Source organism: Neomonachus schauinslandi, chromosome 8 (genome assembly GCF_002201575.2).
Source record: "Neomonachus schauinslandi chromosome 8, ASM220157v2, whole genome shotgun sequence".
NCBI lineage: Eukaryota > Metazoa > Chordata > Mammalia > Carnivora > Phocidae > Neomonachus > Neomonachus schauinslandi.
Genome location: NC_058410.1, coordinates 116,898,623 through 116,924,608, shown reverse-complemented (window position 1 = coordinate 116,924,608; position 25,986 = coordinate 116,898,623). Strand labels below are relative to the sequence as shown.

General features: G+C 37.6%; 1 protein-coding gene and 1 pseudogene across 1 annotated transcript; one reads left to right on the top strand and one right to left on the bottom strand.

Annotated features, from left to right (window-relative positions):
* Positions 1 to 13,532: 13,532 nt before the first annotated feature.
* LOC110586900 (butyrophilin-like protein 1) lies at positions 13,533 to 20,033 on the bottom strand. The gene is made up of 9 exons (XM_021697205.1): positions 19,973 to 20,033; positions 19,283 to 19,633; positions 18,407 to 18,688; positions 18,065 to 18,265; positions 17,520 to 17,540; positions 17,403 to 17,429; positions 17,192 to 17,218; positions 14,711 to 14,737; positions 13,533 to 14,056 (listed from the first exon to the last, which is right to left on the bottom strand). The coding sequence occupies exons 1-9, from the start codon at positions 20,031 to 20,033 to the stop codon at positions 13,533 to 13,535; spliced, it is 1,521 nt and encodes a 506-aa protein (XP_021552880.1).
* LOC110586773 lies at positions 15,017 to 15,358 on the top strand (annotated as a pseudogene).
* Positions 20,034 to 25,986: the final 5,953 nt, after the last annotated feature.

The following is a 25,986-nucleotide window of genomic DNA, read 5'->3' as shown; positions in this document are numbered from 1 at the left end:
CACAGAAAATATACTACTTGTAGAAGACCTGCTTTATACTGTTATATAACAAGATTCAACCAAGTAAAATTGAAGATCTAATTAGCTCTATTAAACAATTCATGAATGAAGCAGCACCCTATCTAGCAAGTAAAGAGGTGCTCCAAGGAGTTTTACAAAATGTTAGGTTTTTATAGAAGGAGGGTGTGAGCAAGAAAGTTATTAGCAAAAGAAATGAATTATTCCAGGAGAAGCCACGTTCTAGGGGCAAAAGCAAGGGGCCTTATTATATTGATTACCTTATCTTTTTTGTTGAGTGGAGAAGCCCCAGGTGGCAGACTCTTTGGCTTGGATTGAAAATTCCTGACTGACTTGTTAAGACTACATCTCTGTGGGAGGTTGAAACTGTAATTAGATTTTGGATTAAGTACCAGTTTGGGAACTCATTCTAAGTGACACCATTTGGGCCTGTGCTTTTTTTACAATACCAATTACTGCTTTAGTAAATAATTAAGCAAAGTATATCAGAAAAGCAACATAAAAATGGATCAAATAATTTAATATTCCCTAATTGGACTCTCACCTAATTCTTACTTCAATAGTTGCATATCCCCATCATAAAACTTGTTCTTTAAAAAAATTATTTTTTTTAAACATGTCTGCTTCATGTTTTCATGAGGACTCATATATAGCTGGCAAATCTGGAATCAGATCTAGTACCCCTGTATGTCAAAGATCAAAAAAACTAATGCAGAGTCACCCTTTACAGTGTTTCACTTGTGTGCTTTCACTTACGTACTCTGATGCACCCCATTGTAGGCTGGAGCAATAATTCACTAGTGTGAGTTTTAGTCTTTCTGCTTTTAGCTACATAAAAGAAAAAAATGATCATGTAAAAATAAAATGAATGAATGGGAATATCGTAGTTTAGGTTTCTTATTATAAATAATTCATATTAATTTAAAAGAAACAGGGAAGCAAAAGTATCAAATATAAAGGAGGGACTGGGAAGAAAAAAATAGTTTTAGGCAAATATAAAATGTTCAATCATCAGGGGGATTTTGTATAGCTGCACAGGAAGTGCATTGCATGGCTTAAGGGATGTCAATCTTGTAGACTAGAGGTAAGCAAATTTTTTCTATAAAGAGCCAGAAAGGAAATAATTCAGGCTTTGTGGGCCACATACAGCCTCTGTCACATATTATTCTCTTTTTTTCCCCACAGATCTTTAAAAATGTAAAAAAATGTTCTTGGTTGTAAACTATACAAAAACAAACTATGGGCTAGAATTGGACCATAGGTTGTGGTTAGCAAAAGCCTGCTATCTACTGGGTATTTACCCCAAAGATACAAATGTAGGGATCCGAAGGGGTACGTGCACCCCAATGTTTATAGCAGCAATGTCCACAATAGCCAAACTGTGGAAAGAGCCAACATGTCCATCGACAGATGAATGGATAAAGAAGATGTCGTATATATATACAATGGAATATTATGCAGCCATCAAAAGGAATGAGATCTTGCCATTTGCAACGACGTGGATGGAACTGGAGGGTATTATGCTGAGCGAAATAAGTCAAACAGAGAAAGACATGTATCATATGACCTCACTGATATGAGGAATTCTTAATCTCAGGAAACAAACTGAGGGTTGCTGGAGTGGGGGGTGGGGTGGGAGGGATGGGGTGACTGGGTGATAGACACTGGGGAGGGTATGTGCTCTGGTAAGCGCTGTGAATTGTGCAAGACTGTTGAATCTCAGATCTGTACCTCTGAAACAAATAATGCAAATATGTTAAGAAAAAAAAAAAGAAGAAGATATCAGGAGGGGAAGAATGAAGGGGGGGAAATCAGAGGGGGAGATGAACTATGAGAGACGATGGACTCTGAAAAACAAACTGAGGGTTCTAGAGGGGAGGGGGGTGGGAGGATGGGTTGGCCTGGTGATGGGTATTAAAGGGCACGTTCTGCATGGAGCACTGGGTGTTATGCACAAACAATGAATCATGGAACACTACATCTAAAACTAATGATGTAATGTATGGTGATTAACATAACAATAAAAAAATTAAAAAAAATAAGCCTGCTATATAACATCTGAACTGGAGATGTGCAATATGTTCACCCTCCAATTAATAATAACATCAAGAATTTTTTCAAAAGCATGAAAATATTATTCATATCCATGTCAAATCCCTACCTTTTTGGGAAATGCAAACCTAAATCTCAAATGAGATTATTGGATACTTAAGGAAGTTTCAAAGGAATCCTGGAATATACACATTTGGGGATGTATTTATATAGGCAGACCTCAGAAAGGTTTGGCATTCAAAACACTATGAAAGTTCTTGAATGTAAAAGGCCCATATGAGATGTGTACAGATCTAGTTCTTCAGGCTGCATGCAAATGATTATTATACACATTCATTTCTTAACAGAGGCAAAATTTATTTCTTTAATCATAAAAATATAATAAGTATAGTAAGATAAATTGGAGACTATATCCAGCACCCCGGAGCTTCTTCACCTCTTTTCCAACCAAAAAGTCTCCAAGTCTGTAGATGCTGTAGGTTCTAGGAAGTCTTTTCAGGTGTTAGCAGCTGCTCTGTAGTTTTGCCAAGTGTATAAGGCAAAGATGATATGTCATTGTAAAAGGACACAGCTGAATGCATTCAACTGAAGATGTGTATTCAACTTCAATTTAAGGAAGTTAAGGAATTATTGTATTTAATATATGAATCATCTAGACTCTGAAGTTTCTTGAGGTTCCAATATTTTTCACACAAAAAATAGCAATGCTTCATTATGTGGCTGTGAGATTGGACTACTTTAACTCCTGTTTCCCCTATGGGGATATTTCTTGCCAATGAATTCTCCCTTTATTCTCTTACCAAGGGGAATGCTCTGTTTACTTCCCAATTCCCTCTAAAGAAGCAGCCCTTATTCTTCACCCTTATTCCTCTCTTTCCCGTCATTTCCCCAGACAGACAATGATCAGCTCTTCCCATAAGACATTTCCTTCCCATGCACTCGTTTCACAGCTTGCTTTCTGTTCTCCACTCTTCACAGAAGCATGCTTCCTTCTTCATGGGAACACATATTTTATTGATACATTTTAAACAGCACATTTATTTTAAATTATTGTAGGGGCACCTGGGTGGCAGGTTGGTTAAGCGTCTGACTCTTGATTTTGGCTCAGGTCATGATCTCAGGGTCATGAGATAAAGCCTGGCATCAGACTCCGAGCTGAGCAAGGAGCCTCCTTAAGATGCTCTCTCTCCCTCTGCCCCTTCCCCCCACCCCGACTTGTGTGCTCTTTCTTTTTCTCTCTAACATAATTAATTAATTAATTGTATAGTATATCCTCACATGACTACAGTAGTTTTTTTTTTACTAGTGTCTCTCAACAGGTTAAAACACACTGGAAATAATTCCCTTATTGTTTTTTGATTTAGATAGTGTTTTCAGAAACTTTTTTAATGTACTCAGCCTGGTCTCAAACTTACTTACTTACAGTACAGTCTACAAACATGAGAGGGCAGCATCTATAGAAATCTTACTAGCTTCAAACAGAATTGCTGTGAATTACATATATATATTTAAAGATTTTTTAAATTAATTAATTAATTAAGAGAGAGAGAGAATGCGGGCAAGGGAAGGGGGCAGAGGGAAAGAGAGAGCAAGATTTCACACAGACTCTGAGCTGAGCGCAGAGCCCAACGCAGGGCTCCATCTCAGATCATGACCTGAGCTGAAATAAGAGTTGAGCACTTAACGCGTTGACTGAGACACCCAGGTGCCCTGTGAATTACACATTTTATTAGACTATTCACTCCATCTGACTTTCCTCCACATATTCTCCCTATCACCCACTCAAATGTATTTGTCCAGTCCTTTTTTTTAAAATAAGTTAATTAATATATATTTTTAAGTAATCTCTATACACAACTTGGGGCTCAAAATCATGACCCCAAGATCAAGAGTCCCATGTTCTACTGACTGAACCAGCCAGATGGGCTGTATATTACCAGACCTAACTCAGTTACACCAGTTACACTTTTGCTTCTATATTGGTAAGGATATTAATATTGATATTTTTTGTACACACAAGTCTTTTCCCTTTTTCTCATTAGTTATCTCCAATCTGAGTACTGCCAGAAAACATTTACTTTATGATTATATAAAAGTTGCTTTTTTTCCAGGTTCAATATCATAACTACTGGGTCACCTGAAGAAGACTATTCCTAGTATCATAACAAATGATGTATCTGTTCTTATACTTCAGCAGTTGCTTAAGATCATGCCTTATACTTCTTTAAAATACCTCAATTTTTCTCAAACTATCTTTTCTGCCAAGCTCCCCACTCCTGCATTTATTTTTTCCAGGATAGTTTATTCTCTGACTGCTCCACACTTCCATCTTGGGCAGTGGCCATTTGTGGTCTTCCACCCTCTTTGAACACTCTCCTTGCTTATTGTAATTTTCCCACATTAGAGGTTCTCCTCTCCAGGTAGAATGTAGACAGTGGTAATTTGGGATGTTTTCCTAAACAACTCCTGTGATGGCTAGGAGTTTTATTACTGCTCATGTTCATCAGTCTAGCTTTCTGATTACCAAGTATTTGTGTGCTTTGTAATATCCTTTAATACAAACCTTTTCAGCTAAAACTTTCCAGAAGTAGAATCTTTCCTTTCCAATTTGTAATATTGATGGAATCAATTTCCCCAACCTTGAAATATTTTCCTCTGAATCTCTTGCTCTTTGTTACTTTGGAATTCTGTTCACTATTCATCTGGGTTGGATCCACTTTCTTGGTTTAGGCCTCATTTCTCTGGAGTATTATCTTCAAGATCTTTCTAGGAGCACATGTAGTAGGTAAAATTTCTGAGACCACACATCACTGAAAATATTATTTTCCCAAAATACTGTTTATACTTTAGCTAATTATTGAATTCCTGATCACTTCAGAAATTAGAAGGCATCGTTCTACTGATTACTATTATATAATGCTGCTGATGGGAAACAAAGATGCCAGTTTGATTCATGTCCTCTTATAAGTAATCTTTTCATAGAGATTTACTTGGTGAAGATTTCTCCCTGTCCCAGGATTCTGACCATCTATTAAGACTCCGATCTTTCCTCATCTCTGGAAGATTCTCTTCTATCAGGTGCTGCATATTTCTATAAATATATATGTAAATTATGAATATATATATTTGTTATGTCTATGTAATATATTCTGTATATATATTTCTTTTCATTGTTGCCATTTTCAATCAATTCTTAATTTATAAATAAGTTAATGAATTTTTAAAATTGTAGATTCCACTATTTATATACATTTTTACAATAACTTTCATTGAAGTATAGTTGACATACAATATTATGTAAGTTTTAGGTGTACAACATAGTGATTTGACAATTCTATACATTGTGCTATGCTCACCACAATAAGTGTAGTTGCTATCTGTCACCATATATTATTACAATAGTATTAACTATATTCCCTATGCTGTACTTCTCATCCTTGTGATGACTCTATTTTATAACTGGAAGTTTGTACCTCTTAATCCCTTTCACCTATTTTGCCTATTTCCCCACCCAATTTTAGAATGGTTTAGATTTATAGAAGAGTCCAGGGTTAGTGCAGGTGTTGCCATGTACTCCATCCCAGTTTCCCCTATTAGCATTTTTTACATTTGTGTGGTGCTATGGTCACACTAATGAACCATTGTGGATGCATTATTATTAACTGAAGTTCATACTTTATTCAGATTTCCTTAGTTTTTACCTAATTGTCTTTTTCTGTTCCAGGATTCTATCCAGAATACCATAGTACATTAATTTGTCATATCAACCTAGGCTGCTCTTGGCTGTGACAGTTTCTAAGATGTTCTTTATTTTTAATGACCTTGACAGTTTGAAGAGTTCTAGCAAAGCATTTTATAGAATGCCCTTCAATTTGGGATTGTCTTCATTTTTCTTAAATGGTTAGACAAGAGTTATGTATTTGGGGATGAAGCCCACACTCTATTAGTGTGGACAATTCTTGTCACATCATTTCGAGGGTACATACAGTCAAACCTGAGATCATGACCTGAGCCGAAGGCAGACGCTTAACCGACTGAGCCACCCAAGTGCCCCAGAGAGAAGCAGACTCCCTGCTGAGCAGGGAGCTGGAAGGGGGACTCGATCCCAGGACCGTGGGATCATGACCTGAGGCAAAGGCAGATGCTTAACCAACTGAGCCACCCAGGCCTCCCTTTTTGATGTTAATCTTGATCATCTGATCTTACTCTTGAGTTATCAATTAGTGATAGCAGAGAATGATAGCCAGAATAATGGCTTCTTAAGATATCTACATTCTCATCCCCAGAATCTGTAAAATATGTTATATATTTTATATTTATATATGTAAAATACATAACATATTATTTATATATATAACATATTATATATATATAAATAAAATATTTATATATAAAGTATATTATACATAGCAAATAGGGATTAAGATAGCAGAAAAAATTAAGGTTGTCAATAAGCTAAGTGCAGGATAGGAAGATTATCCAGGGTTATCTGAATGGGCCTATTATAACAAAGATCTTTAAAAGTGGAAGAGGGAGGGACGCCTGGGTGGCTCAGTTGGCTAAGCGTCTGCCTTCAGCTCAGGTCATGATCCCAGGGTCCTGGGATCGAGTCCCGCATTGGGCTCCCCACTCAGCGGGAAGCCTGCTTCTCCCTCTGCCTCTGTTGCTCTCCCTGCTTGTGCTCTCTGTCTCTTTCTCTCTGACAAATAAATAAAATCTTTAAAAAATAAAAAAATAAAAAAAATAAAAGTGGAAGAGGGAGATAGAACAAAAGGTCAGATTGATGCAGTATGGGATGAATTCAACCTGCTATTTCTGGTTTGAAGATGAAGGATGGAGACCATGAGCCAAAGAATATGAGTAGCTTTAGAAGCTGGAAAGCCAAGGAAACAGATTCCCCTAGAGCTTCCAAAAGGGAAGAATGGAATCCTGCCAACACCTTGATTTTAGCCCAGTGTGACCTGTCAGACTTCAGAACTTTAATATGATAATTTGTGTGGTTTTAAGCCACTAAATTTGTGGTAATTTGTTAGAACAGCAATATAAGGCTATTTATAAGGATGTTTAAAACTCAAACTGTAATGGTTGATTTACCAATATTTCTCCATTTAGTTCTATTAGTTTTTGCCTCATGTACTCTGATATTCTGATGTAGGTACATATACATTTAGGATTGTTGTTGTTTTTCTCAAGTTTTTTATTTAAATTCTAGTTAGTTAACATAAAATGTATTAATAGTTTCAGGTTCAGAATTTAGCGACTCAACACTTACATACAAGGATTGCTATGTCTTCTTGGGGAATTAACTCCTTTATCATACGTAGTACCTTTCATCTGAAATTAATATAAATACTTTGGCTTGCTTTCAATTAATGTTAGTATGATATATCTTTCTCTATCCCTTTACTTCTAAGTATTTGAATCTTTATAATTTAAAGTGAGTTTCTTGACAATGTTTGGCTAGGTTTTGCCTTTATTTTTATCTATGCTGACAATCACTGTCATTTGGTGTATTTAGACCATTCATGGTTAGGATGATTTTTTTCTGTATATAGTCAAATTAACATCTATTACCTTTGTAACTGTTTTCTATTCATTGCATTTGTTCTACTTTATCTCCCTTCACCCTTTTCTGCCTTTTCTGGGTTTTTTTTCTTTCTTTCTTTCTTTTTTTTTTTTCAGTACAAAATGGTGATTTTATTAAGCACAGGGACAGGACCCCTGGGCAGAAAGAGCCACTGCCTGCGGCTGCCTGCCGCTCCCTGCCGCTGCCTGCCGCTGCCTGCGGCTCCCTGCGGCTCCCTGCCGCTCCCTGCCGCTCCCGGCGGCTCCCTGCCGCTCCGTGCCGCTGCCTGCCGCTCCCTGCTTGCCTTTTCTAGTTTGAACAGATCTTTTTATGTGGTTCCATTTTACTGTATCCTTTACATGTAATTTATACCTCCTTTAAAACCTCTTAATGATTTACCTGAAGCTTACAATATATACTTTTAAATAATCTAGGCTCACCTCAAAGAACACTATACCACTTCATGTGTAATGTGAATACTTTGTAATAGAGTATTCCCAAATAATTTTCCTATACCTTGTGATATTGCTGTCATTCATTTCATTTATCCATATACTATAATCTCCCAAAATTTTGTTCACAGTGCTGTGAAACTGTTAGTTCTATTTAGTTCTAAAACATTTTTATCACTTCTGAAGGAGACTTCCTGCCCATGAAGCAGTCACTCTTCATTACTTCCTCTCCCCCTCCCTCGGAAACCAGTAATCTGCTTCTTGTCTGTATGGTTTGACCTATTCCAGATATTTCATATAAATTGCATTGTACCATATGTGACTTCTTGTGTCTGGCTTTTTTACTTAGCACACTGTTTTTGCTGGATATGTAATTCCTTCCATTCCACTGAAAGATTCCAATTTACTGTCTTCCTGCTTACATGCTTTCTGACAAGAAATTAGCTGTAATTCTTACTCTTGTTCCTCTATGGGCAATATGTAACTTTCTTTGAGATTTTCCATTTGTCTTTGGTTTTATACAGTTTGAGTATAATGTGCTTAGGTATAACGTTTTTAGTGTTTCTCCTTTTTTGGTTTTCTCTGAGCTTCCTGGATCTGTGTTTCCCTGTCAAATAGTTTGGGAAGCTCTCAGCCATTATTACTTCAAATATTTCTTCTGCTTTCTCTCTTCTCCCGGTATTCCTATTGCACAGATGTTATATCTTTAGATATGTCCCATAGTTATTGGATGTTCTGTTCTCTTTTTGTCATTCTTTCTTGCATTTTAGTTTGGGAAATTTCTATTCACCTCTCTTCAGGTTCACTGACTCTTTCCTTGGCCATTTTAGGTTTACTGACAAAAAATGCCATCAAATGCATTCTTCATTTCTGTTACTATATATATTTTTTTATTTCTAGCATTCCCACTGGGTTCGTTCTTAGAATTTTTTGTATCTCTGCTTATGTTACCGATGTGGTCTTGCATGTTTCCTTTTTTATTTCCACTGGAGCCCTTACTATATTATTCAGAATTATTTTAAATTTTCTGCCTGATAATTACAACTTCTGTGTCATATCTGAGTCTTATTCTGATGCTGAATTTGCCTTTTCAAACTATTTTGTTTGTTTTTTGTTTTGTGTGTGTGTGTATTTCGTTTTGTTTTTGCCTTTGGCATGCCTTGTAATTTTTTGCTGAAAGTCATATTTCTTGGATGAGGTAATAGAAACTAAAGCAATTAGGCCTTTAGTGGGAAGATTTATATTAATCTGATAGGAGTTAAGCTGTATTTAATGTTTTCTGTAGCATAGGCACTAAAGGCTTTAACTTCCTCTACTGCTCTTTTTTTTGTCCCCCCTCTTGGCCTTGGATTTTCACTATGTACTGTTTTTTAAAGTCTAATTCTAATTTCCTTTTTTGTTTCTTGTTTGACCCAAGGTTTGTAGAGGTATGTTTCCAAATATGTTGGGATTTTTGCAGATATCTTCCTGGGTTGCTTTCTAGTTTAAGTTTATTGTGAACAGAGAAGATAGTTCCTATAATGTGAATCTTTTTTAATTTATTGAGATATAGTTCGTGGCTCAGAAGATGGTCTCTCTCTGTAAATATTCTGCATGAGCTTGAATAAAATGTGTTTTCTCTTGCTCAGTGGTATGTTCTATAAATGTCAATTAGGTCATGTTGGTTGATGGTTTCATTCAAGCCTTCCATATCCTTATAATCTACTTGTTCCATCCATTATTTACAGATGGGTATCAGATTTTTATTTATGAATTTTGAAGGTCTCTTAAATAATATTTAGCATTTATTGTTTATGTTTACTTAAATGTTTATTGTTATCTAAACTTTTAGTATTACAACAATCTCTTGATGATTTGATCCCTTTAGTGTTATAGAATGACCTTCTTTATCCTGGATAATATTCACTCTTTGTTTTGTAATCTACTTTGATGTTAATAGAGCCATTCCAGCTATCTTTTCATTAATGTTTGTATAATATGTCTTTTTCAATCATTTTAATTTTAACCTATTTGTGTTTTTATATTTAAAATATTTTTCTTGTGGGCAGCATATATTTAGCTATTTATTTTCTTAATCAATCCAATGATCTTCCTTTGCATTTGATGTGATTGCTGATATGGTTCAAGTCTATCATCTGTTTATTTTCTATTTGTTCTATCTATACTATGTTAACTTTTTCCTTTTTCTGTTTTAATTAGTTGATTATTTTTCAATGATCCATTTTATTTCCTTTTCTGGCTTAAAAGCTGTAATTTTGTTGTTATTTTAGTGGTTGTTTGCAGTTTATAGCATTCACATTTAACTTACAACATTCTAACCTCAACTGCTGTTACATTACTTCATGTCTACTAGGAGACTTACAGCAGTGTATTTTCATGTCTTCCCTCTGGGGCTTTGTGCTGTTGTTGTCATACATTACATTTTTTCTTCTGTTGTAAATCCCATTCTTCACTGTTACTATTTTTGTTTAAAGAGTCTCTTGTCTTTTAAAATTTTTAAACAGGGACGCCTGGGTTGCTCAGTCGGTTGAGCATCTGCCTTTGGCTCAGGTCATGATCCCAAGATCCTGGGATCGAGTCCCACATTGGGCTCCCTGCTCTGCAGGGAGACTGCTGCTCCCTCTGCCTCTGCATCTCTTTCTCTGTCTCTCATGAATGGATAAATAAAATCTTCTAAAAAAAATAAAAATAAAAAATAAAAATTTTAAACAATAAAAAGAAATCATTCTATAATTCCCCTTACAGAGATACCATTCCCAATTCTCTTCGTTCCTTTGTATAGATACAAATTTCCATTGGTTACCATTTTCCTTCTTTCTAAAGGGACTCTTTTACCATTTCCTATAGTGTGGGTCTCCTGGTAATGATTGTTGTTTTTTTTTCTGCTTGTCTATAAATGAAAACATCTTTATTTCACATTTGCTTTTGAAAATTTTTCACTGAGTATTAAATCTATTCTGATATATTTTTTCCAGTACTTTATGATGTTCCTCCAGTTTTCTCACTTGCACTGTTTACAGTGAGAAATATTCTGTCATCTTTATCTTTGTTCTTCAGTAGATATTTTAATTTTTTACTCTGACTTCTTTAAATCTCTGGTTTTAAGTAATTTGATTTTCATGTGCTATGTGTTTTCTTTACTTTTGTGCTTTGAGTTCATTGAACTTTGCTATAGAATGAATGTTTGTGTGCTCCCAAAATACATATGTTGAAGTTTGATCCCCAAAGTGATGGTATTTGGTACTTCCACATTGGGGAGGTAATTAAGACATGAGGGTGGAGCCCTTATAAATGAAATTGTGTCCTTAAAAAGGAGACCCCACAGAACTCCATCACCCTTCAGTCATGTAAAGACACAGTGTAAAGAAAACCATCTACAAACCAGGAAACTAGCTCTCACTAGACATCAAATCTGAAGGCACCTTGATCTTGGACTTCTCAGCCTCCAGAATCATGAGAAGTAAATTTCTGTAGTTTATATGCCACTAAATCTATGGTATTTTTAGTGCAGCCCAAACAGACTAGGATAGCTTTTTTGGATCTGGAGTCTATAATGATCAAATTTAGAATATATTTTTGGTTCTTATTTTCTCAATTTTTTTTTCCATTCACCCTGTTCTTCTTTTCAAGGACTTCAATTGCCTTTGTACTGGGCTCTTTAAAGTTTTCCCACAACTCACTGATACTCTTTATTTTTTAAATTTTTTTCTTTTTCTGTGTGTTTTATTTGGATAGTTTCCATTTCTATGTCTTCAAGTTCGCTGATCATTTATTTCTGCAATGGTTAATCTGCTGCTAACCATATCCAAGGCAATTTTTATCTAACACATTGTCATTTCCATCTAAAGAAGTTGAATTTGAGTCTTTCTTTTAAATGCATATCTCTGGTGAACTTTTTGAATATCTGGAATATAGTTACAACTTCTGTTTTAATGTCCTTATCTGTTAAATCTAACATCAGTATCAGTTCCATGTTAATTTCAATTTATTGATTTTTTTTGTTCATTATGAGTTGGATTTTCTTGCTTCTTTCCAAGCTTGGTAATTTTTGATCGGATGCCAGACACTGTTCATTTTACCTGGTTGAGCTCTGCTCTGGAATGAAGTTAGATACTTGTAAATAATTTGATCTTTTTGAGCCTTGCTTTTAAGATTTATCAGTATTAGATCAGTTTTTAGTCTAGTGCTAATTACTCCCTGCTGCTGGGACAAGATTCTTCAGGGTACTCTACCCCATATCCACAGAATTTACCAGGTTTTTCAGTCTAGCTCATAGGAGCATATTCTCTTCTTACCCCTGTTTAAACACTAAGTACTCTTTCCTCTAGTCATCTCATTTTAATCTAACAGATAGGTTTGATTAGAGGGAGAAGAAGGGCCTTTCCTTACCTCTGCTGGTGGATATACTTAGAATTCCCCCAAATATAAAGTAGTCATTTCCCTTATTAATATCTTAGGCAAAGCAATAAAATGTCTCTCTCTTTCTTTAATAAGATAAGTACCTCAAAATGCTCTTATTCGTTGGTTTTCCCAGACCTCTATCATGTTAACATCATCACATTTGTTAGAATTAGATTGTGATTGACACTTATTTTTTCTTTCCTCAAATTATCCTTGCATTTAAGATATAGATTAGCATCATTAAATTGTAATTTATTTATTTATTTTAAAAATTTTATTTATTTATTTGTCAGAGAGAGAGTGAGAGAGAGCACACAAGCCAGGGGAGTGGCAGGTAGAGGAAGAAGTAGGCTCCTTACTGAGCAAGGAGTCCAGTGTAGGACTCGATCCCAGGGCCCTGGGATCATGACCTGAGTCAAAGGTAGACGTTTAACTGACTGAGCCACCCATTCATCCCTCAAATTACAATTTAACTTTTCTCCCTCAACATTAGAAAATAACACTATTTTGCTTTTATTCAGCATTGCTATGAGAAAGGTGAAGAAGTTTATCTAATTTTTACCCCTTTGAATACTGCTTTACCAGTGTCACTCAAGTGTTGTTCACAGACCAGTGAACTATATTGACTCTTTCTTACCAGTTCTTTATGAGACAAATACAGAACTAGAGTATTATAAACATTTCAGAGCAAATTGACAGAGTAATTTTAAGCATATTGAATCTAACAATAAGCTTATTACAACTTGTAATTGTATGCATTGGTTTTTTTATTGACTTCATTTTTCCAGTAATTTATTTTAGAAAATTATCAGTCTGTGATATATTATATATAAAGCAAGAAACAGCATTTATAACAATAACAATTACAACAAAAAGTTTCTTCTCTGCAATTAAGAAACACTGCTGGTCATGAGGACTCATGGAGCCTCAAGACAAGAGGCCTTATAATCAGTGAGCCTGAGGTCACCCATCAAAACTGGCATTCTAGGGTTTACAGAGAATAGGCTATTGTCTTCACTGTATAGGTTCTTCCTCTAAGTCACTTAATATTGCTCAGATGGGGAATGCTGCATGGATTTAAAGCTGAAGTAAGGATAGAGTGAGCCATAGAATCTTGCCTGGGTGAAGGAAAAGATGTGGGTGCCCTGAGTCATGTCATAGAAAGAAATGTCCTTGTCTTCATAATCCAAAAAAATCACAATCTTTTGTGGATACTTTTCTATCAGGAGATGCTCTTCCAGGGAAATGTCTTGAGGGCCATAGGTAAGAGCCCTGTATTTACATCCTTTCTTCTCTAAGACTCTGAATTTCTTGTTTTGTAGATCTGTGGATAACCCAATCTTGCCTGTGGGCATCTCATAAATGCCTAGAGTCCACTCATCAGTGTTCTTAATATCCACTTCCCAGTAATGTCTTCCTGAGGTGAAGCCTTCCTGATTAAGTGTGATAAGGTTGCAATCTCCTTTCTTATCACTAAGAGATAGATCCTGTGTTTCCTCTCTGAGCTTCTGTTTTCTCTCTGGGTCAGAATTATTCTGACGGATTTCCTGATTTATAGTCACATCCACTGTGGGGAAAGAAAAGGGAAGGGAAGGGCCAACAGTATATATTTCAGAAAGCTGTTGTGCAGGTGACACTTTAGAGAAACAGGATCGAATAGTGAAAGAACACTTGTCCTCTGAATGTGTGTGTGTTGGGGAGGTGGAGTTATGGGGTGCTCTCCCCATGGGTTCAAAGCTACTTATCTCAGAGTGCCAGAGTGAGCTGGGACTTGCAGTGTTTACTTGAGAATAGTGTTCTTTCCAAATTATCTAGAAATTAGAAGTATGCTCTTCAATTAGTATTAATAGGCTCCATGTCAGCTGACTTCTTTACAAAGAGCAGCTAAGTTACTCTCATCATTTTGAGCACTTTTTGCTCAGTTGGGGATTTCCTCAACTGAGGGGCTATAATTTCCTTCAGAACCAAGTGGGCCCCCCCCACCCCCCACCACAGGTGAGAAAGCATGGCCAATATATGAAGGTGTAAATACAACCAGAGTAGCTAATCCTAGCAGCAATTTTCAGTTCAGACCAACAGTTAATGATCATGTTCTCCCCTCTCTTTACCAGAATAATGGTGCCTCTGTCTTTTCAACTAGGAGATGATGTTAGGAGGGAAAAATGGGATATCAGAGGGCAGGTTGGAAAGGAGTCAAAAAGATAAACAAAGAGCCACTCACCAGGCCGGAACAGTTCCCTCCTCCAGTCTGAAAAAGAGCGATACAAATTGAGACTATGATGGAAGCATACCCACAGAATGAAGAGGAGGGACACACTTCCTTTCCTGGCTCATTGTTGTCTCTTCTCAGCTCTCTTTCCCTCCTCCTCTGAGCCCCATGAACGCAGCAGTGTCCAGAAACTACAAGACAAAGGGTGTACTTCCTACATGCTGTCTCAGATTAGAAACAATCCCCTCGGAGGAGCAGCAGGTTAGTGGGGTGCCAGGAATGTAGGATCGGCTGCCATCTGGACTCCGCGGCCCCGCCATGGCTCTGCGCTACTCTATGGCCGTGAGCCTCAACAAGGGCCACAAGGTGACTAAGAATGTGAGCAAGCCGAGGCACAGCCGCCGCCACGGGCGCCTCACCAAGCACACCAAGTTCGTGCGGGACATGATCCGAGAGGTGTGCGGCTTCGCCCCCTAGGAGCGGCGGGCCATGGAGCTGCTCAAGGTCTCCAAGGACAAGCGCGCCCTTAAGTTCATCAAGAAAAGGGTGGGGACACACATCTGCGCCAAGAGGAAGAGAGAGGAGCTGAGCAACGTCCTGGCCGCCATGAGGAAAGTGGCAGCCAAGAAGGACCGAACCCCCCCCCCCCCCCCCATGTAATAAAGCCTTTTCGGAAAAAAAAAAAAAGAAAGAAAGAAACAATCCCCTCATTTGGCCCAATGCTGGGGGAGTAAGTCTGGGGAACACCTGGAGCGTCTAGTGTTCTAGGCCCCTGTCCTTTTAAGGCCTTTGTGGCACTCCTCATTGAGGATGAAAGCTATAAAATATCCTTTATTTTATTTTATTATTTTATTTCAGGGGTTTCCCAGCCTATGACCACCTCGAAGTAGAGTTCAATCTTCGGACCAAGGCTTTTAAACTGACCCTTTTTAATTTTAATGCTTGTAATCACATTTTTAATATTTTTCTCCAGAGATAGATTCTTCACGAGGAAGAGAACTACATCTGCCTCTGCCTGGGGCCACTTCTCTTATGACAGAACTTGTGATTTTATTTAAAGATTGGATATTCTCTTAGTGTCTTGGGGCAATAGGCAGGTAAGAACTTATCCATAATTCCTGATGGTCTCTCACTGAGCTGCCTACTTCTAAGAAAGGTAGCACTCTCTATATAGAATTGATGAATATATGAGTCAAAAAGGGCATCTGTAATCTCTTCATTTTAGAGATAAGAAGGCTGAGATTAAGAAAGCAAAAATGACTGAATTCCTCAGGTGTAATTGGTAGAGTTGGAACTAAAACCTGCATGTCCTAATCCTTACTTACTTTGCTCTCTCCTCTAGAATCATGGGAACATTTTTAAAGCAGTTCCTCAAAGAAAACTCTTAGTAGAGGGGCACCTGCCTTCAGCTCAGATCATGATCTCAGGGTCCTGGTATTGAGCCCTACTCGGGCTCCCTGCTCAGTGGGAAGTCTACTTCTCCTCTCCCTCCCCCTGCTGGTACTCTCTCTCTCTCTCTCAAATAAATAAATAAAATCTTAGGAAAGGAAAGAAAAGAAAAGAGAAAAGGAAAGAAAAGAAAAACGAAAAGAAAAGAAAGGAAAAAAAGAAAAGAAAACTCTTAGTAGAAACTGTTTACCTGACTTTAATCCTTGGGAGGGGCGCCTTGACCCTGTCTTATCAAAGTACTTATCAGGCTGTGTGCAGTTGCCTGGTTCTTAGCTTACTTCCACCAATGCAATTCAGGGTCAGAGATCATGGCTTATGCCACCATCTAGCATAATATCAAGCATATAAAAATGACACAACTATATATTTAAGGAATTACCTAGTATGCTTTTGAGGTCTAACTCTATTACACATGCACACACACAGTCTTAAACACACATAGTACATGGACACAGATATTAGAAGATATAAAATAGCCAGTTCCCTCTACTACCAGATAAATATATTTTTACAATGATATTAAAATATTTTGAAAGATTGTTTTTCAAGCTTTTTCAAACATAAACCTTGTTCCTATGTTTTGAAATTTACTTTATTTAAAATAGGTAAAATAAATAAAATAATAATTAATATCTTTTTCCCAAATATAAGATATGATGTGTTATCTGCTCTTTTAAACTTTATTAACAGTATAGAAATGCTGATATAATGTAGAGTATTCTTTATTCTTCCTAAATCTCATCAAAATCACTGAGTTCTTTTTCTTCCTTCTCCCTAGTGGTTGGGTTAACAATTCATGTCGAGTCCTACTCTAGCCATGTGGAATTTACCAGTCAACAGTTATTTCTTCTTTAGCCTTAGCTGTGAAAAACAATTGAATATTTGAGCTTCCAAATACAAAATACTATAGATTCATACCAAATAAATCGTCACAACTTGCAAATGGATGTGTGTGTGTGTGTGTGTGTGTATGTTTATGTCTCTACTTATTTTCTTTGGAATATCAGAGGCACATGGCAAGATCTAAGCCAGAGAGTTACTTACCAGGATACAGCAGAGCCTTCCTCCAATCTAAAACAGAACAAATCCAGTTAAGACAAGGCAAGATATCCAGAGCCTCACATTCTTCTCCCTTCCCCCTTTTTTTTTTTTACTAGTCACTATTAAATCTTTCAGTCTTTCCCTCTGAAGAGAGGGAGGTGAGAAAGTGTTGGACATCAAAACATTGAGGAGTGTGGGAAACCTAGTCTCTTACCTGCAAGGTATAATTTCTTTCGCTGTTCTGAAAGAAACAAAATTCAGTGAGAGACCTACAACAGATGTGGAAAAGGGAGCAAATTCTACACAGGGCATGAGAAGAAGCAAGACTCACCAAGCTCTTCCTTGAGGTTATCTGAAAGAAGAGATATAAAATCCATCAAACTGGGTTTTAACTGCTCTTGAGTTCATGGAATAGCTGAATGAATTCAATGTGGCCCTCCCTTAGGGGTCCCATAGTTAAGTAGGTGAGAAGGATTAGCAAACATACATGTGGAATCTAAAATGACAAGTGCTAGGAAAAGTTACATGGGAAATGTCATAGGGCCACTGAGGAAGGAGTGCCCACAGTTCATGGGAATTCAAGGTTTCTTAGGTGTTTCAGAAGCTAATTCTTGAAGGAAGAATAGGAGGAGAAGATGGGGGAAGACATTTCCACAAGGAGAAACAACACCATAGTTTGGGTACAGAACACTGCCCACAACTCTCCAAGTTTCCCACATGGTTTCCTCCTTTCCATAACACTCCAGCTTTATGGAAATTTGGTACTATGTGTTTTCCTTGAGGTCCTTTGGCAGCCTTTTATTTCCCCACCCACCTTATATAACCTGTACCCCCAGCTTTTCCACGAACCGTATTTGTCCTGCTGCCACAATTTACCTTTGTCCTTAAGTGCCATTTCCTTTTCATTTTTCATCTGATCTCTTTCATGAGATTCTCTTTTCTTTTTCTTTACTTCTCTTTCTTTGGCTTGATGTTCTCTCCAGCCAGTGTAGCTGATCCCAATGAGGAGGAGCATCAGCACAGGGACTGTTCCAGCCAGGGCTGCCTTCCATGGGTCCATCCTGGGGAAGAAGGGCTCTGACACAGGCATGTGAAGACATAGTGAGGACTAGCCTGGAGGCCATCCTGCCCTCTCTCCAAGGCTCCCTCATCCCTCCTTCCCTCCTCCCTGCCCTCACCACACTCCCAACTCTGCTTTGAGGTTTGTGCTTCATTCACCTGGGAGGAGGATGGCTGATGCTTTCTCCTGTCCAGAGAGGGGATTCTGGATGGAACAGGTCACATTGCCCAGAGAGCTGTCTGTGACCACAAGAGATGCTTCCACACGAAAGAGCCCATCTTCATCTTGGGTCTGAAACTCAGAGAGGGACTGTAGATTCACTCCCATCATGTCACTCCACTGCACCCTGGGTTTTGGGAACCAGCCATCTGCAGAGCACAGCACTCGGATCCCACCATCCTCAGGTCCCATCATATGAACATGAGGTGCAGAGCCCAACCCTGAGGAGAGAAGGCATGTGTTTAAGGCCTGGGGTCCTTGGGGCTCAGGAGTCCCTGAGGCTGAAGACCGAAATGCCCTCACCAGAATGAAAAGTAAACTGAAGCTCAGAGGTCAATAAACCTCTCACAGTGAATGTTAGACCAACCTGTGATTCAGTTTTGAAATCAACTTGATGCCTTTGCACTATACTTAGACTAAGAGAACTTTGGGGTCATTTAAAGGAGAGGAAAAAATAGGTACAATTAAAGTTAGAAAAAGGAGTTTAATCCTATAAATTGTCTTTCTCTACTGATTGGGTGAAAACTAATGTCTGAGGGTATCAATATTAGTCTGAATTAATACTAGTCAATTTTCTGGGATCTTTTAGGATACAAAAACGTATTCAGAAATATTGCCTTTTTTGGTGTTTAAAAGTGAATAGAGTATGTAGTCTTAGCCTCACTGTATAGTTTAAGAAATTGACATTCTGCAAGGTAAATTAGCATATCAATATACGGAAGATCATAAGAAATGCCAGGTTAGGAATCCAGACATCCTTATTTTTCTCCTTGCTTTACACCATGACATACACCCTCTGTGCCAGGTTAACATACCTACAACATGCAGCTCCACAATAGCCTCTTGGGAGCTCTGACCATCCTTAAAATGACACCGGTACTGGCCATGATCAGAGGCACGAACGTGTTGGATCAGCAGGGCCACTCCCCCTTTGTTGATGGAGTCCCTCACCAACTCTGTCCTGCCGCGGTACTCCAGCATTTGCTCCCCACCTTGTTCCTGTCCATTCTGGTACACAAACACAGCGGGGGACAGTTGGGTTCGGTACCACCGAATGTGCATGTGGGCTGCACTCTGCTCAGGGGACAGCTGGCAGGGCAGAGTGGCATCTGCCCCTAGCAGAACCATGATGGGCTCAGCCGGTCCCTTCACAGAAAACCCGGACACTGCATGAAAATCAAAGACAGATTGGGGAAACGAGTGAGGGAGGATGAAACAAAAGACCCATCTGCATTTCTTTCTTATTTGCATTGTTTTCCAAAAAAGTTACATATATGTCTTCAAATATATATCTATATAATCTAACTTCTTCAACTATAGTCTCCAGAGGTAACAACTACTGATAGTTTGGCATTTGAAAGGACAATTTTTCTATGCATTTACAAATAGCATTTATGTGTAAGTTATGTGAAACCTATATAAAGGAAACCTATTTAGAATTAAATGTGGCAAAGTAACTTATTAAGCAATTATCCCTTCTTTTGGTAGGAGAGGAGTGAAGGTACTTCTCTCCACACTCATCCCTTTCTCTCCCAACACACTGCTCCTAAGAGGATAAGTAGCCATTTCTGATCTAAAGATTTAGGTTACTCTGTGTTGAAGGTTGAAGGAAAGGATTAACAGTGTTTTATATCAAAGTGAAATGTAGAATTTATAAGGTTAGGTTGTTTTTGTTTTTGTTTTTTTTAATAACTGAATGCTTAGAATCATAAAGAAGAGTTTTTCATAAAAATTATTTTCTTGAGAGGACTTGGAAGCCAGCAGTTCCAGGCGGCAAGGGCAGAGCAGTCTTTACCAGAGAGGATGGTTGGATTCCCTGGGTCAGGGAAGGAGGATGCTGCAAGCCAAAAATGGGGACTTTGCTTAATTATGAAACAAACTCCTTTGTCAAGTCACTTAAGCCATCTGCTTGAAACTTATTTTAGTATAGAAATCAATGATAACTAAAAGGTGACTGATGCCCCCTGGGCAAAACGCGCACTGGCAGAGGCCAAGGATATTGTGGTTCTTTTGAATGGTCAGAGCTTAAGGGCCCACAAATGTAGTGACCCTGGAGTGGGAAGAATTCAAAAAGGTATGGCTGTGAGGGGGTCCAGGAGTGTTGAACACAAATGGCAAGGCCACATGGGCTTAAAGGAAAAATCCCATGAACAGACTGTCCCAGAGAATGTGGATCAGGCAGTCCTAATCAAGGAGCATGACATTGGCCATTGGGCTGGATGCGGGCCGTGGTCTCCCTTCTTTTCTATTCCTGTGTAATACCCAGAGTACTCAACAGATATGTGTTAACTGATATTAGTTAACTGATATAGGACTACTGGCTATACACGTTATAGGAGTCATTTAATTTAGGAAAAGATATTTGACATTACTTATATCCACAATGTAGTGTAAAAGTTATTCTATTTTACATAAATGGAATCATTACATATCAATTTCTGCAATAAGGAACATCCAACCATTTTAGTACATATAATTGAGCTCTACTTATTGTTTTTGACACGGCCTATAGCATCATGTTTAAGCTTTTCCTGTATCAGGGTAAATATTTATATTGCTTCCAATTTATTATTACTATAAACAGTCCCACAATAAACATTTAATACATTATACTATGCACATGGGAGAAGTTTTCTTTATGATAAATTCTTATAGAATTGCTGAATCAAAATGCATGGAAATCAAACATTTTAATATTCCCTGCCTAACGGACATCAAATTAAAGAGATTTTAATAAAAAATGTCATTATTGTAATCTCATAGCTGGTTTTTGTCCAAACCTGGAGTCTGAAAACTTTATCCTGAGGGTCCTTTCTATTTTATGAAAGAAGGACTCAAGCCCCAGAGGGGAAAAAGAAATGATTTGTCAAAGATCATAACCAGGGATTCCAAATTCTTTGTGCTCAGACTTAGATTTTCTTGGCAATGTGAACATTATAAAGTATATTTTCACTGATACTGTTACACTGAAATTAAGCAAGCTAAAATCACCCATACTCAATAAAGATTTAGCTAAACATTACAACTATGAGTTTTATAAAATCTACCCAAAGTAATAAGGGGTGTTGATATAAAGATCACTCCCATTCTTGGCCAGAACCTTCCAGTCTTTGGTTGTCACAAACACAGTTTACAGCCTCCCTCCAGTATAACTGCCTTTGAGAGGAGGTACAATGACCACCAATGGATGATCAAGATTTTTCATCATCTAAGAAGAGCCATTAAAAACAAGTCAATAAATAAAGAGAAGGAGAGAGAACACTGACCTGCTGAGTACCATGCAGGCACCTGGAGAAGGAGAAGGAGGAGGAAACCAACAGGAGAAGAGTTAGGAGAACACACCATCTTCTTCAGAGCAGAAAGTGAAAGCACGAAATGTTCACTCTGACAAGGAAGTACTCTGTAAGAGAAGGTGGTGAGAAAGCCACCAGAGTGAAAACTTTCAGGAAAAAAAAAAGCCCTGTTCAAAGATTTACTTTTATACACAGTTTTTTGGCTGTTCTTCCTCACAGATTGCCACCAACTCCAACCCTTCCCCGGTGGATTTTCCTTCCCTCTCTTCTTTCTGAAAACCAACTGTTTCCCCAGTGGGTGTAAAAAACTGTAAACCACTCTCTTGTGTCCTGTGGGCTTTCGTGAAATTGAAAAACCCTGAGTTCATTTTGAGAAATGCAGGCAGACACAAAATTAGTCCACTCCTATTGCCCAATCTAACTTCCTCCTTCTTGCCTTCATTCATTGATTCATTCATATATTTACTTATTTATTTTTACTGTAAACACTCTTGTGGTTTAACTCCAGAAAGAGAAGGGAGTTTTCTCACTATGTGACCCAGAGCTCAGGCCCTTTTGTTTTTAGGACTCACATCTTCTACAGACACACCTCCACATCACCACACATTTCTTTCTGACCATCAGATTGAGCCAGGAGGCTTTCTGGAAGCTACTGATCTCCTCAGTTAAACTATAAGGCCCAGCTCCAGAAACAATTGGTACCTGGTTGTTCCTGTGGTCAGCGTCCAAAGGTGTGGCTGCAGGGGCTGGGAATAGTAGGTTTCTAACCCATCCCTGGACTGGAAACATATCCTTAGGAAGGGGGACAAACAGGGCTACCAAAAGGCACTGACATGTGAATGCTTCTCCTAGAATGGGTCCAGTATTAAAGTCACAGCCTGCCTGCAGCTCTTGCAGTTACTTTGAAAGTGGAGGTAATAAAGGGGACTATCCTAGGGGACTTTGGACTGGGCACAGCTCTGGAATGATAAGAACTCTAAAATGTGCTTTGGTCAAAAATGCTCAGTGTAGCTTCCTCCTCCTACCTGCAAAGGGCTGAAATCACATTATTCAGGGAGGGAGAATCCTCTTCTTGTGTGGTATTCAAGGATGTTGGTCATCCCAATGTTTAACTTACAAAGTTAACTGATTTAGAGAACAACAAGAGATACAGGCTTCCTCTTACCACACCCTAACTGGCACTGGAAACTGTGCAGGGGAAAATAGGAGGTCAGAAATGGAGGGCTCTGTGCTCTGATAAGCTTAGGGCTGTATCTCCAACACCTTAGGGCTCCCAAGAGTAAAATGGGAATAATAACACAATTCTACAATCCCAGAGGTAGAATGTGCTCCAAAGGCGTTTCTTTCCCATTCACATTTTTTTCCAAGTCCCAGTCATGTTTTTTCATGTCACACAAGGTTTACAGATAATTAAGGACACAAATAGCAATTGCATAAATATTAGTATGTAAGCCGCTAACAGTCTGGCCAAAGAGATACCAAGATCCTAAATAAATATTCTCTAGAGACAGTGAGGTACATTTGACTTTTTAGAAATCAAATTTATGAAGATATAATTTGCATACAATGGAATGCATGGTTTTGAAACGTACATTTCAATGAAGTTTACAACTGTTTTCACTCATGTAACTACCACCTCCCTCAAAATATGGACCATGTCTGTCTCTTGAAAATTTTCCTCATCTCCATTGCCGTTCAATTCATTCCAGGAAAAACAAACAGTATTCTGATATAAATCATGATAGCTTAATCTTATGTATTCTAAAACTTCAAAAACAATAAAAAAGAAATTATACAGCATGTCCACTTCTGTGTTTGGCTTCTTTGGATAAAGAAAATGTTTTTTGAGATTCAACCATGTTGTGTTTATCAATACATTTAAAAATTCTTACTGTTGCCTAATATGGCATTGCTTGACTATAGTACAATGTATTCTTCTGCAGTTCTCTTCAGGACTGCCTCTCCACCTCACTCATGCCCTGCTGGCCCACTCAAGCTCTCTCCCACCATGCTGGGTAGCCCTCCCCACTGAGGCCCTTTTGTCTCACTTGGTGACATCCACCTAATAGTTTAGGTCTGAAGTATTTGGGAATGGGAGGGGAACACTGAAAGAGAAATGTAAGGGTTAAAGTTACTACTTGCTTCTTGTTTACTTTGAAATTTGTGAATATGCTTGTGTGTATATTCTATTCGAAAGTGTAAACAGATTAATATACGTTTCCAAAAAAGCTAGAAAAATAAATGTGAAAAATTCACATAAATATCTTAGACATTTTTCCCAATAATAAAGAATTGTTTGAGGAAAGTCTGTTAACCTGTGGAGAGTATTTTAAAGGAATTACATCATAACAGTGTTCTTGTGTTTAAGGAGAAAGTTGAGGGGGGAGGAGAAAGGAGCACTACAAGATATTACTGACTTCAAAAAGCAGTTTTAAAACAGCATGAACAGTATGATCTTATTTGCTTAAGAAATATGACAGGTTAGACTTCAAAATCACACACACAAAAATGATAGGATATTTATGTCTGAGTGACACAAATAGGGGTGTTTCTAACTGTTGTTTTTGCTTATCTCAAATTTTCAGATTTCTCTCACATGAAAAGGTAAAGAATAATATGTATGTAAAGATTTTTTAATGCAAATATGAAGCACAATAAGAAGGATTCATTTGTAGGAAATTCAGGACTAAAATAATTCACATTCTTGGGAGTGGAAAACTGACTTAAAATAGAAACCAACTAGAAAGGTCAGATACCAGAGTAGAAACCTCTACATATCAAAATATTGGACTAGAGCACTGTGTGTTCCATGAAAGTGTTGAATCATGAAATTGTACACCTGAAACTCATATTACACTGTATGTTAACTAAGTGGACTGTAAATTAAAACTTAAAAAAACATATATTGGGCTAGAAAAATAAGGTCACTGGATGCTTCCAGAATATGATACTTTAAATCAAAGGGATAAAACCTAAGAAACATAAGTTAAATTAAGCACAGTAGATCCAGGGTTTCAACATTCATTTAATAGGTTTTCTAAACTGGGAAGCAGATTAGGGGCCAGAATCAGAAGAAAGGGCACTTCATAAAGAGTTAAATTATTGGAGGAAAAAAAATGCCATTTATACATAATTTTTTTTAAAGTTTTAGAACTACAGACAAACAAACGAAAACCTCAAAGCTTCTACAGTCCAGAAAACCTGTTATGTACAAAAGAAAAAGAATCAGCTTCCATCATATATCTGTCACATTGAATTCATTACTACAAATGTAGTCTTTACATTCCTGAGTAGAAATCAGAATTATCTAAGCAATAAAATGAACATCTAAATGTAGGGGCAAAAGGAAGAAATTTCTGGACAAAGAATCAGAAGTTTCTACCTCACAAAACTTCTCTTAGGTAAAGAGTGAAGGCTGCAGGTTTTGAACGTGGGCTTGGAGCAGGAAGGTTTAGAGGGAAATGCCAAGTTCAGTTTATTCCACTTTGGGTGGCCACTGTTATTTGAGTTGGAGTAAGATGGAAGGATAGGAGATTTGGTACATGTCTGTTGAAGTTAGCTACCTAGGAATGGAGGAGCCACATGCTGACTTTATCTGTGTTTTTCTTTTTCTGGTAGCCTCTACTAGAGTAGGTGCCTGCAAGGGAAACAGTGGGCTTCTTGTGGTAGTTAATTATTTCATAAATTTAAATTCAAGTGTCATTCACACACATGTCAAATCCCTGACTGTTTAGAAAATGTAAATCCAAATCTCTACTGAGATTAGATACTTAAGCAAGTTTCAAAAAGAATCCTTGAAATAAGCAGATATTTTGGTGTTTGTTTATATAAGAACACCTGGGAAAGATCTGAAATCCCAGCACAGTGGAGGAAGGCTTTGATAAGTGTCACACTGGGTCATTTCGACTAATCCATCTTAATTCCCTGCAGTGGATTTATATTAATTAAAAATTGAGAGAAATTAGTGGATCTCACAAAGTCATAAGGATTTGGTATAGCATAGTTTATATAATTTAAAACTTCTATGACTTCATTTATATGTTCTGTAATGGTTCTGTTCTTTTCTGACTATAACTATAAATTTCTTTTTGAGTTCTCAACTGATTTTGCTTTTTTAATTTTTAATTTATTTTTTAATTAATTAATTTTTTTATTATTATGTTATATTAATCACCATACATTACATCATTAGTTTTTGATGTAGTGTTCCATGATTCATTGTTTGT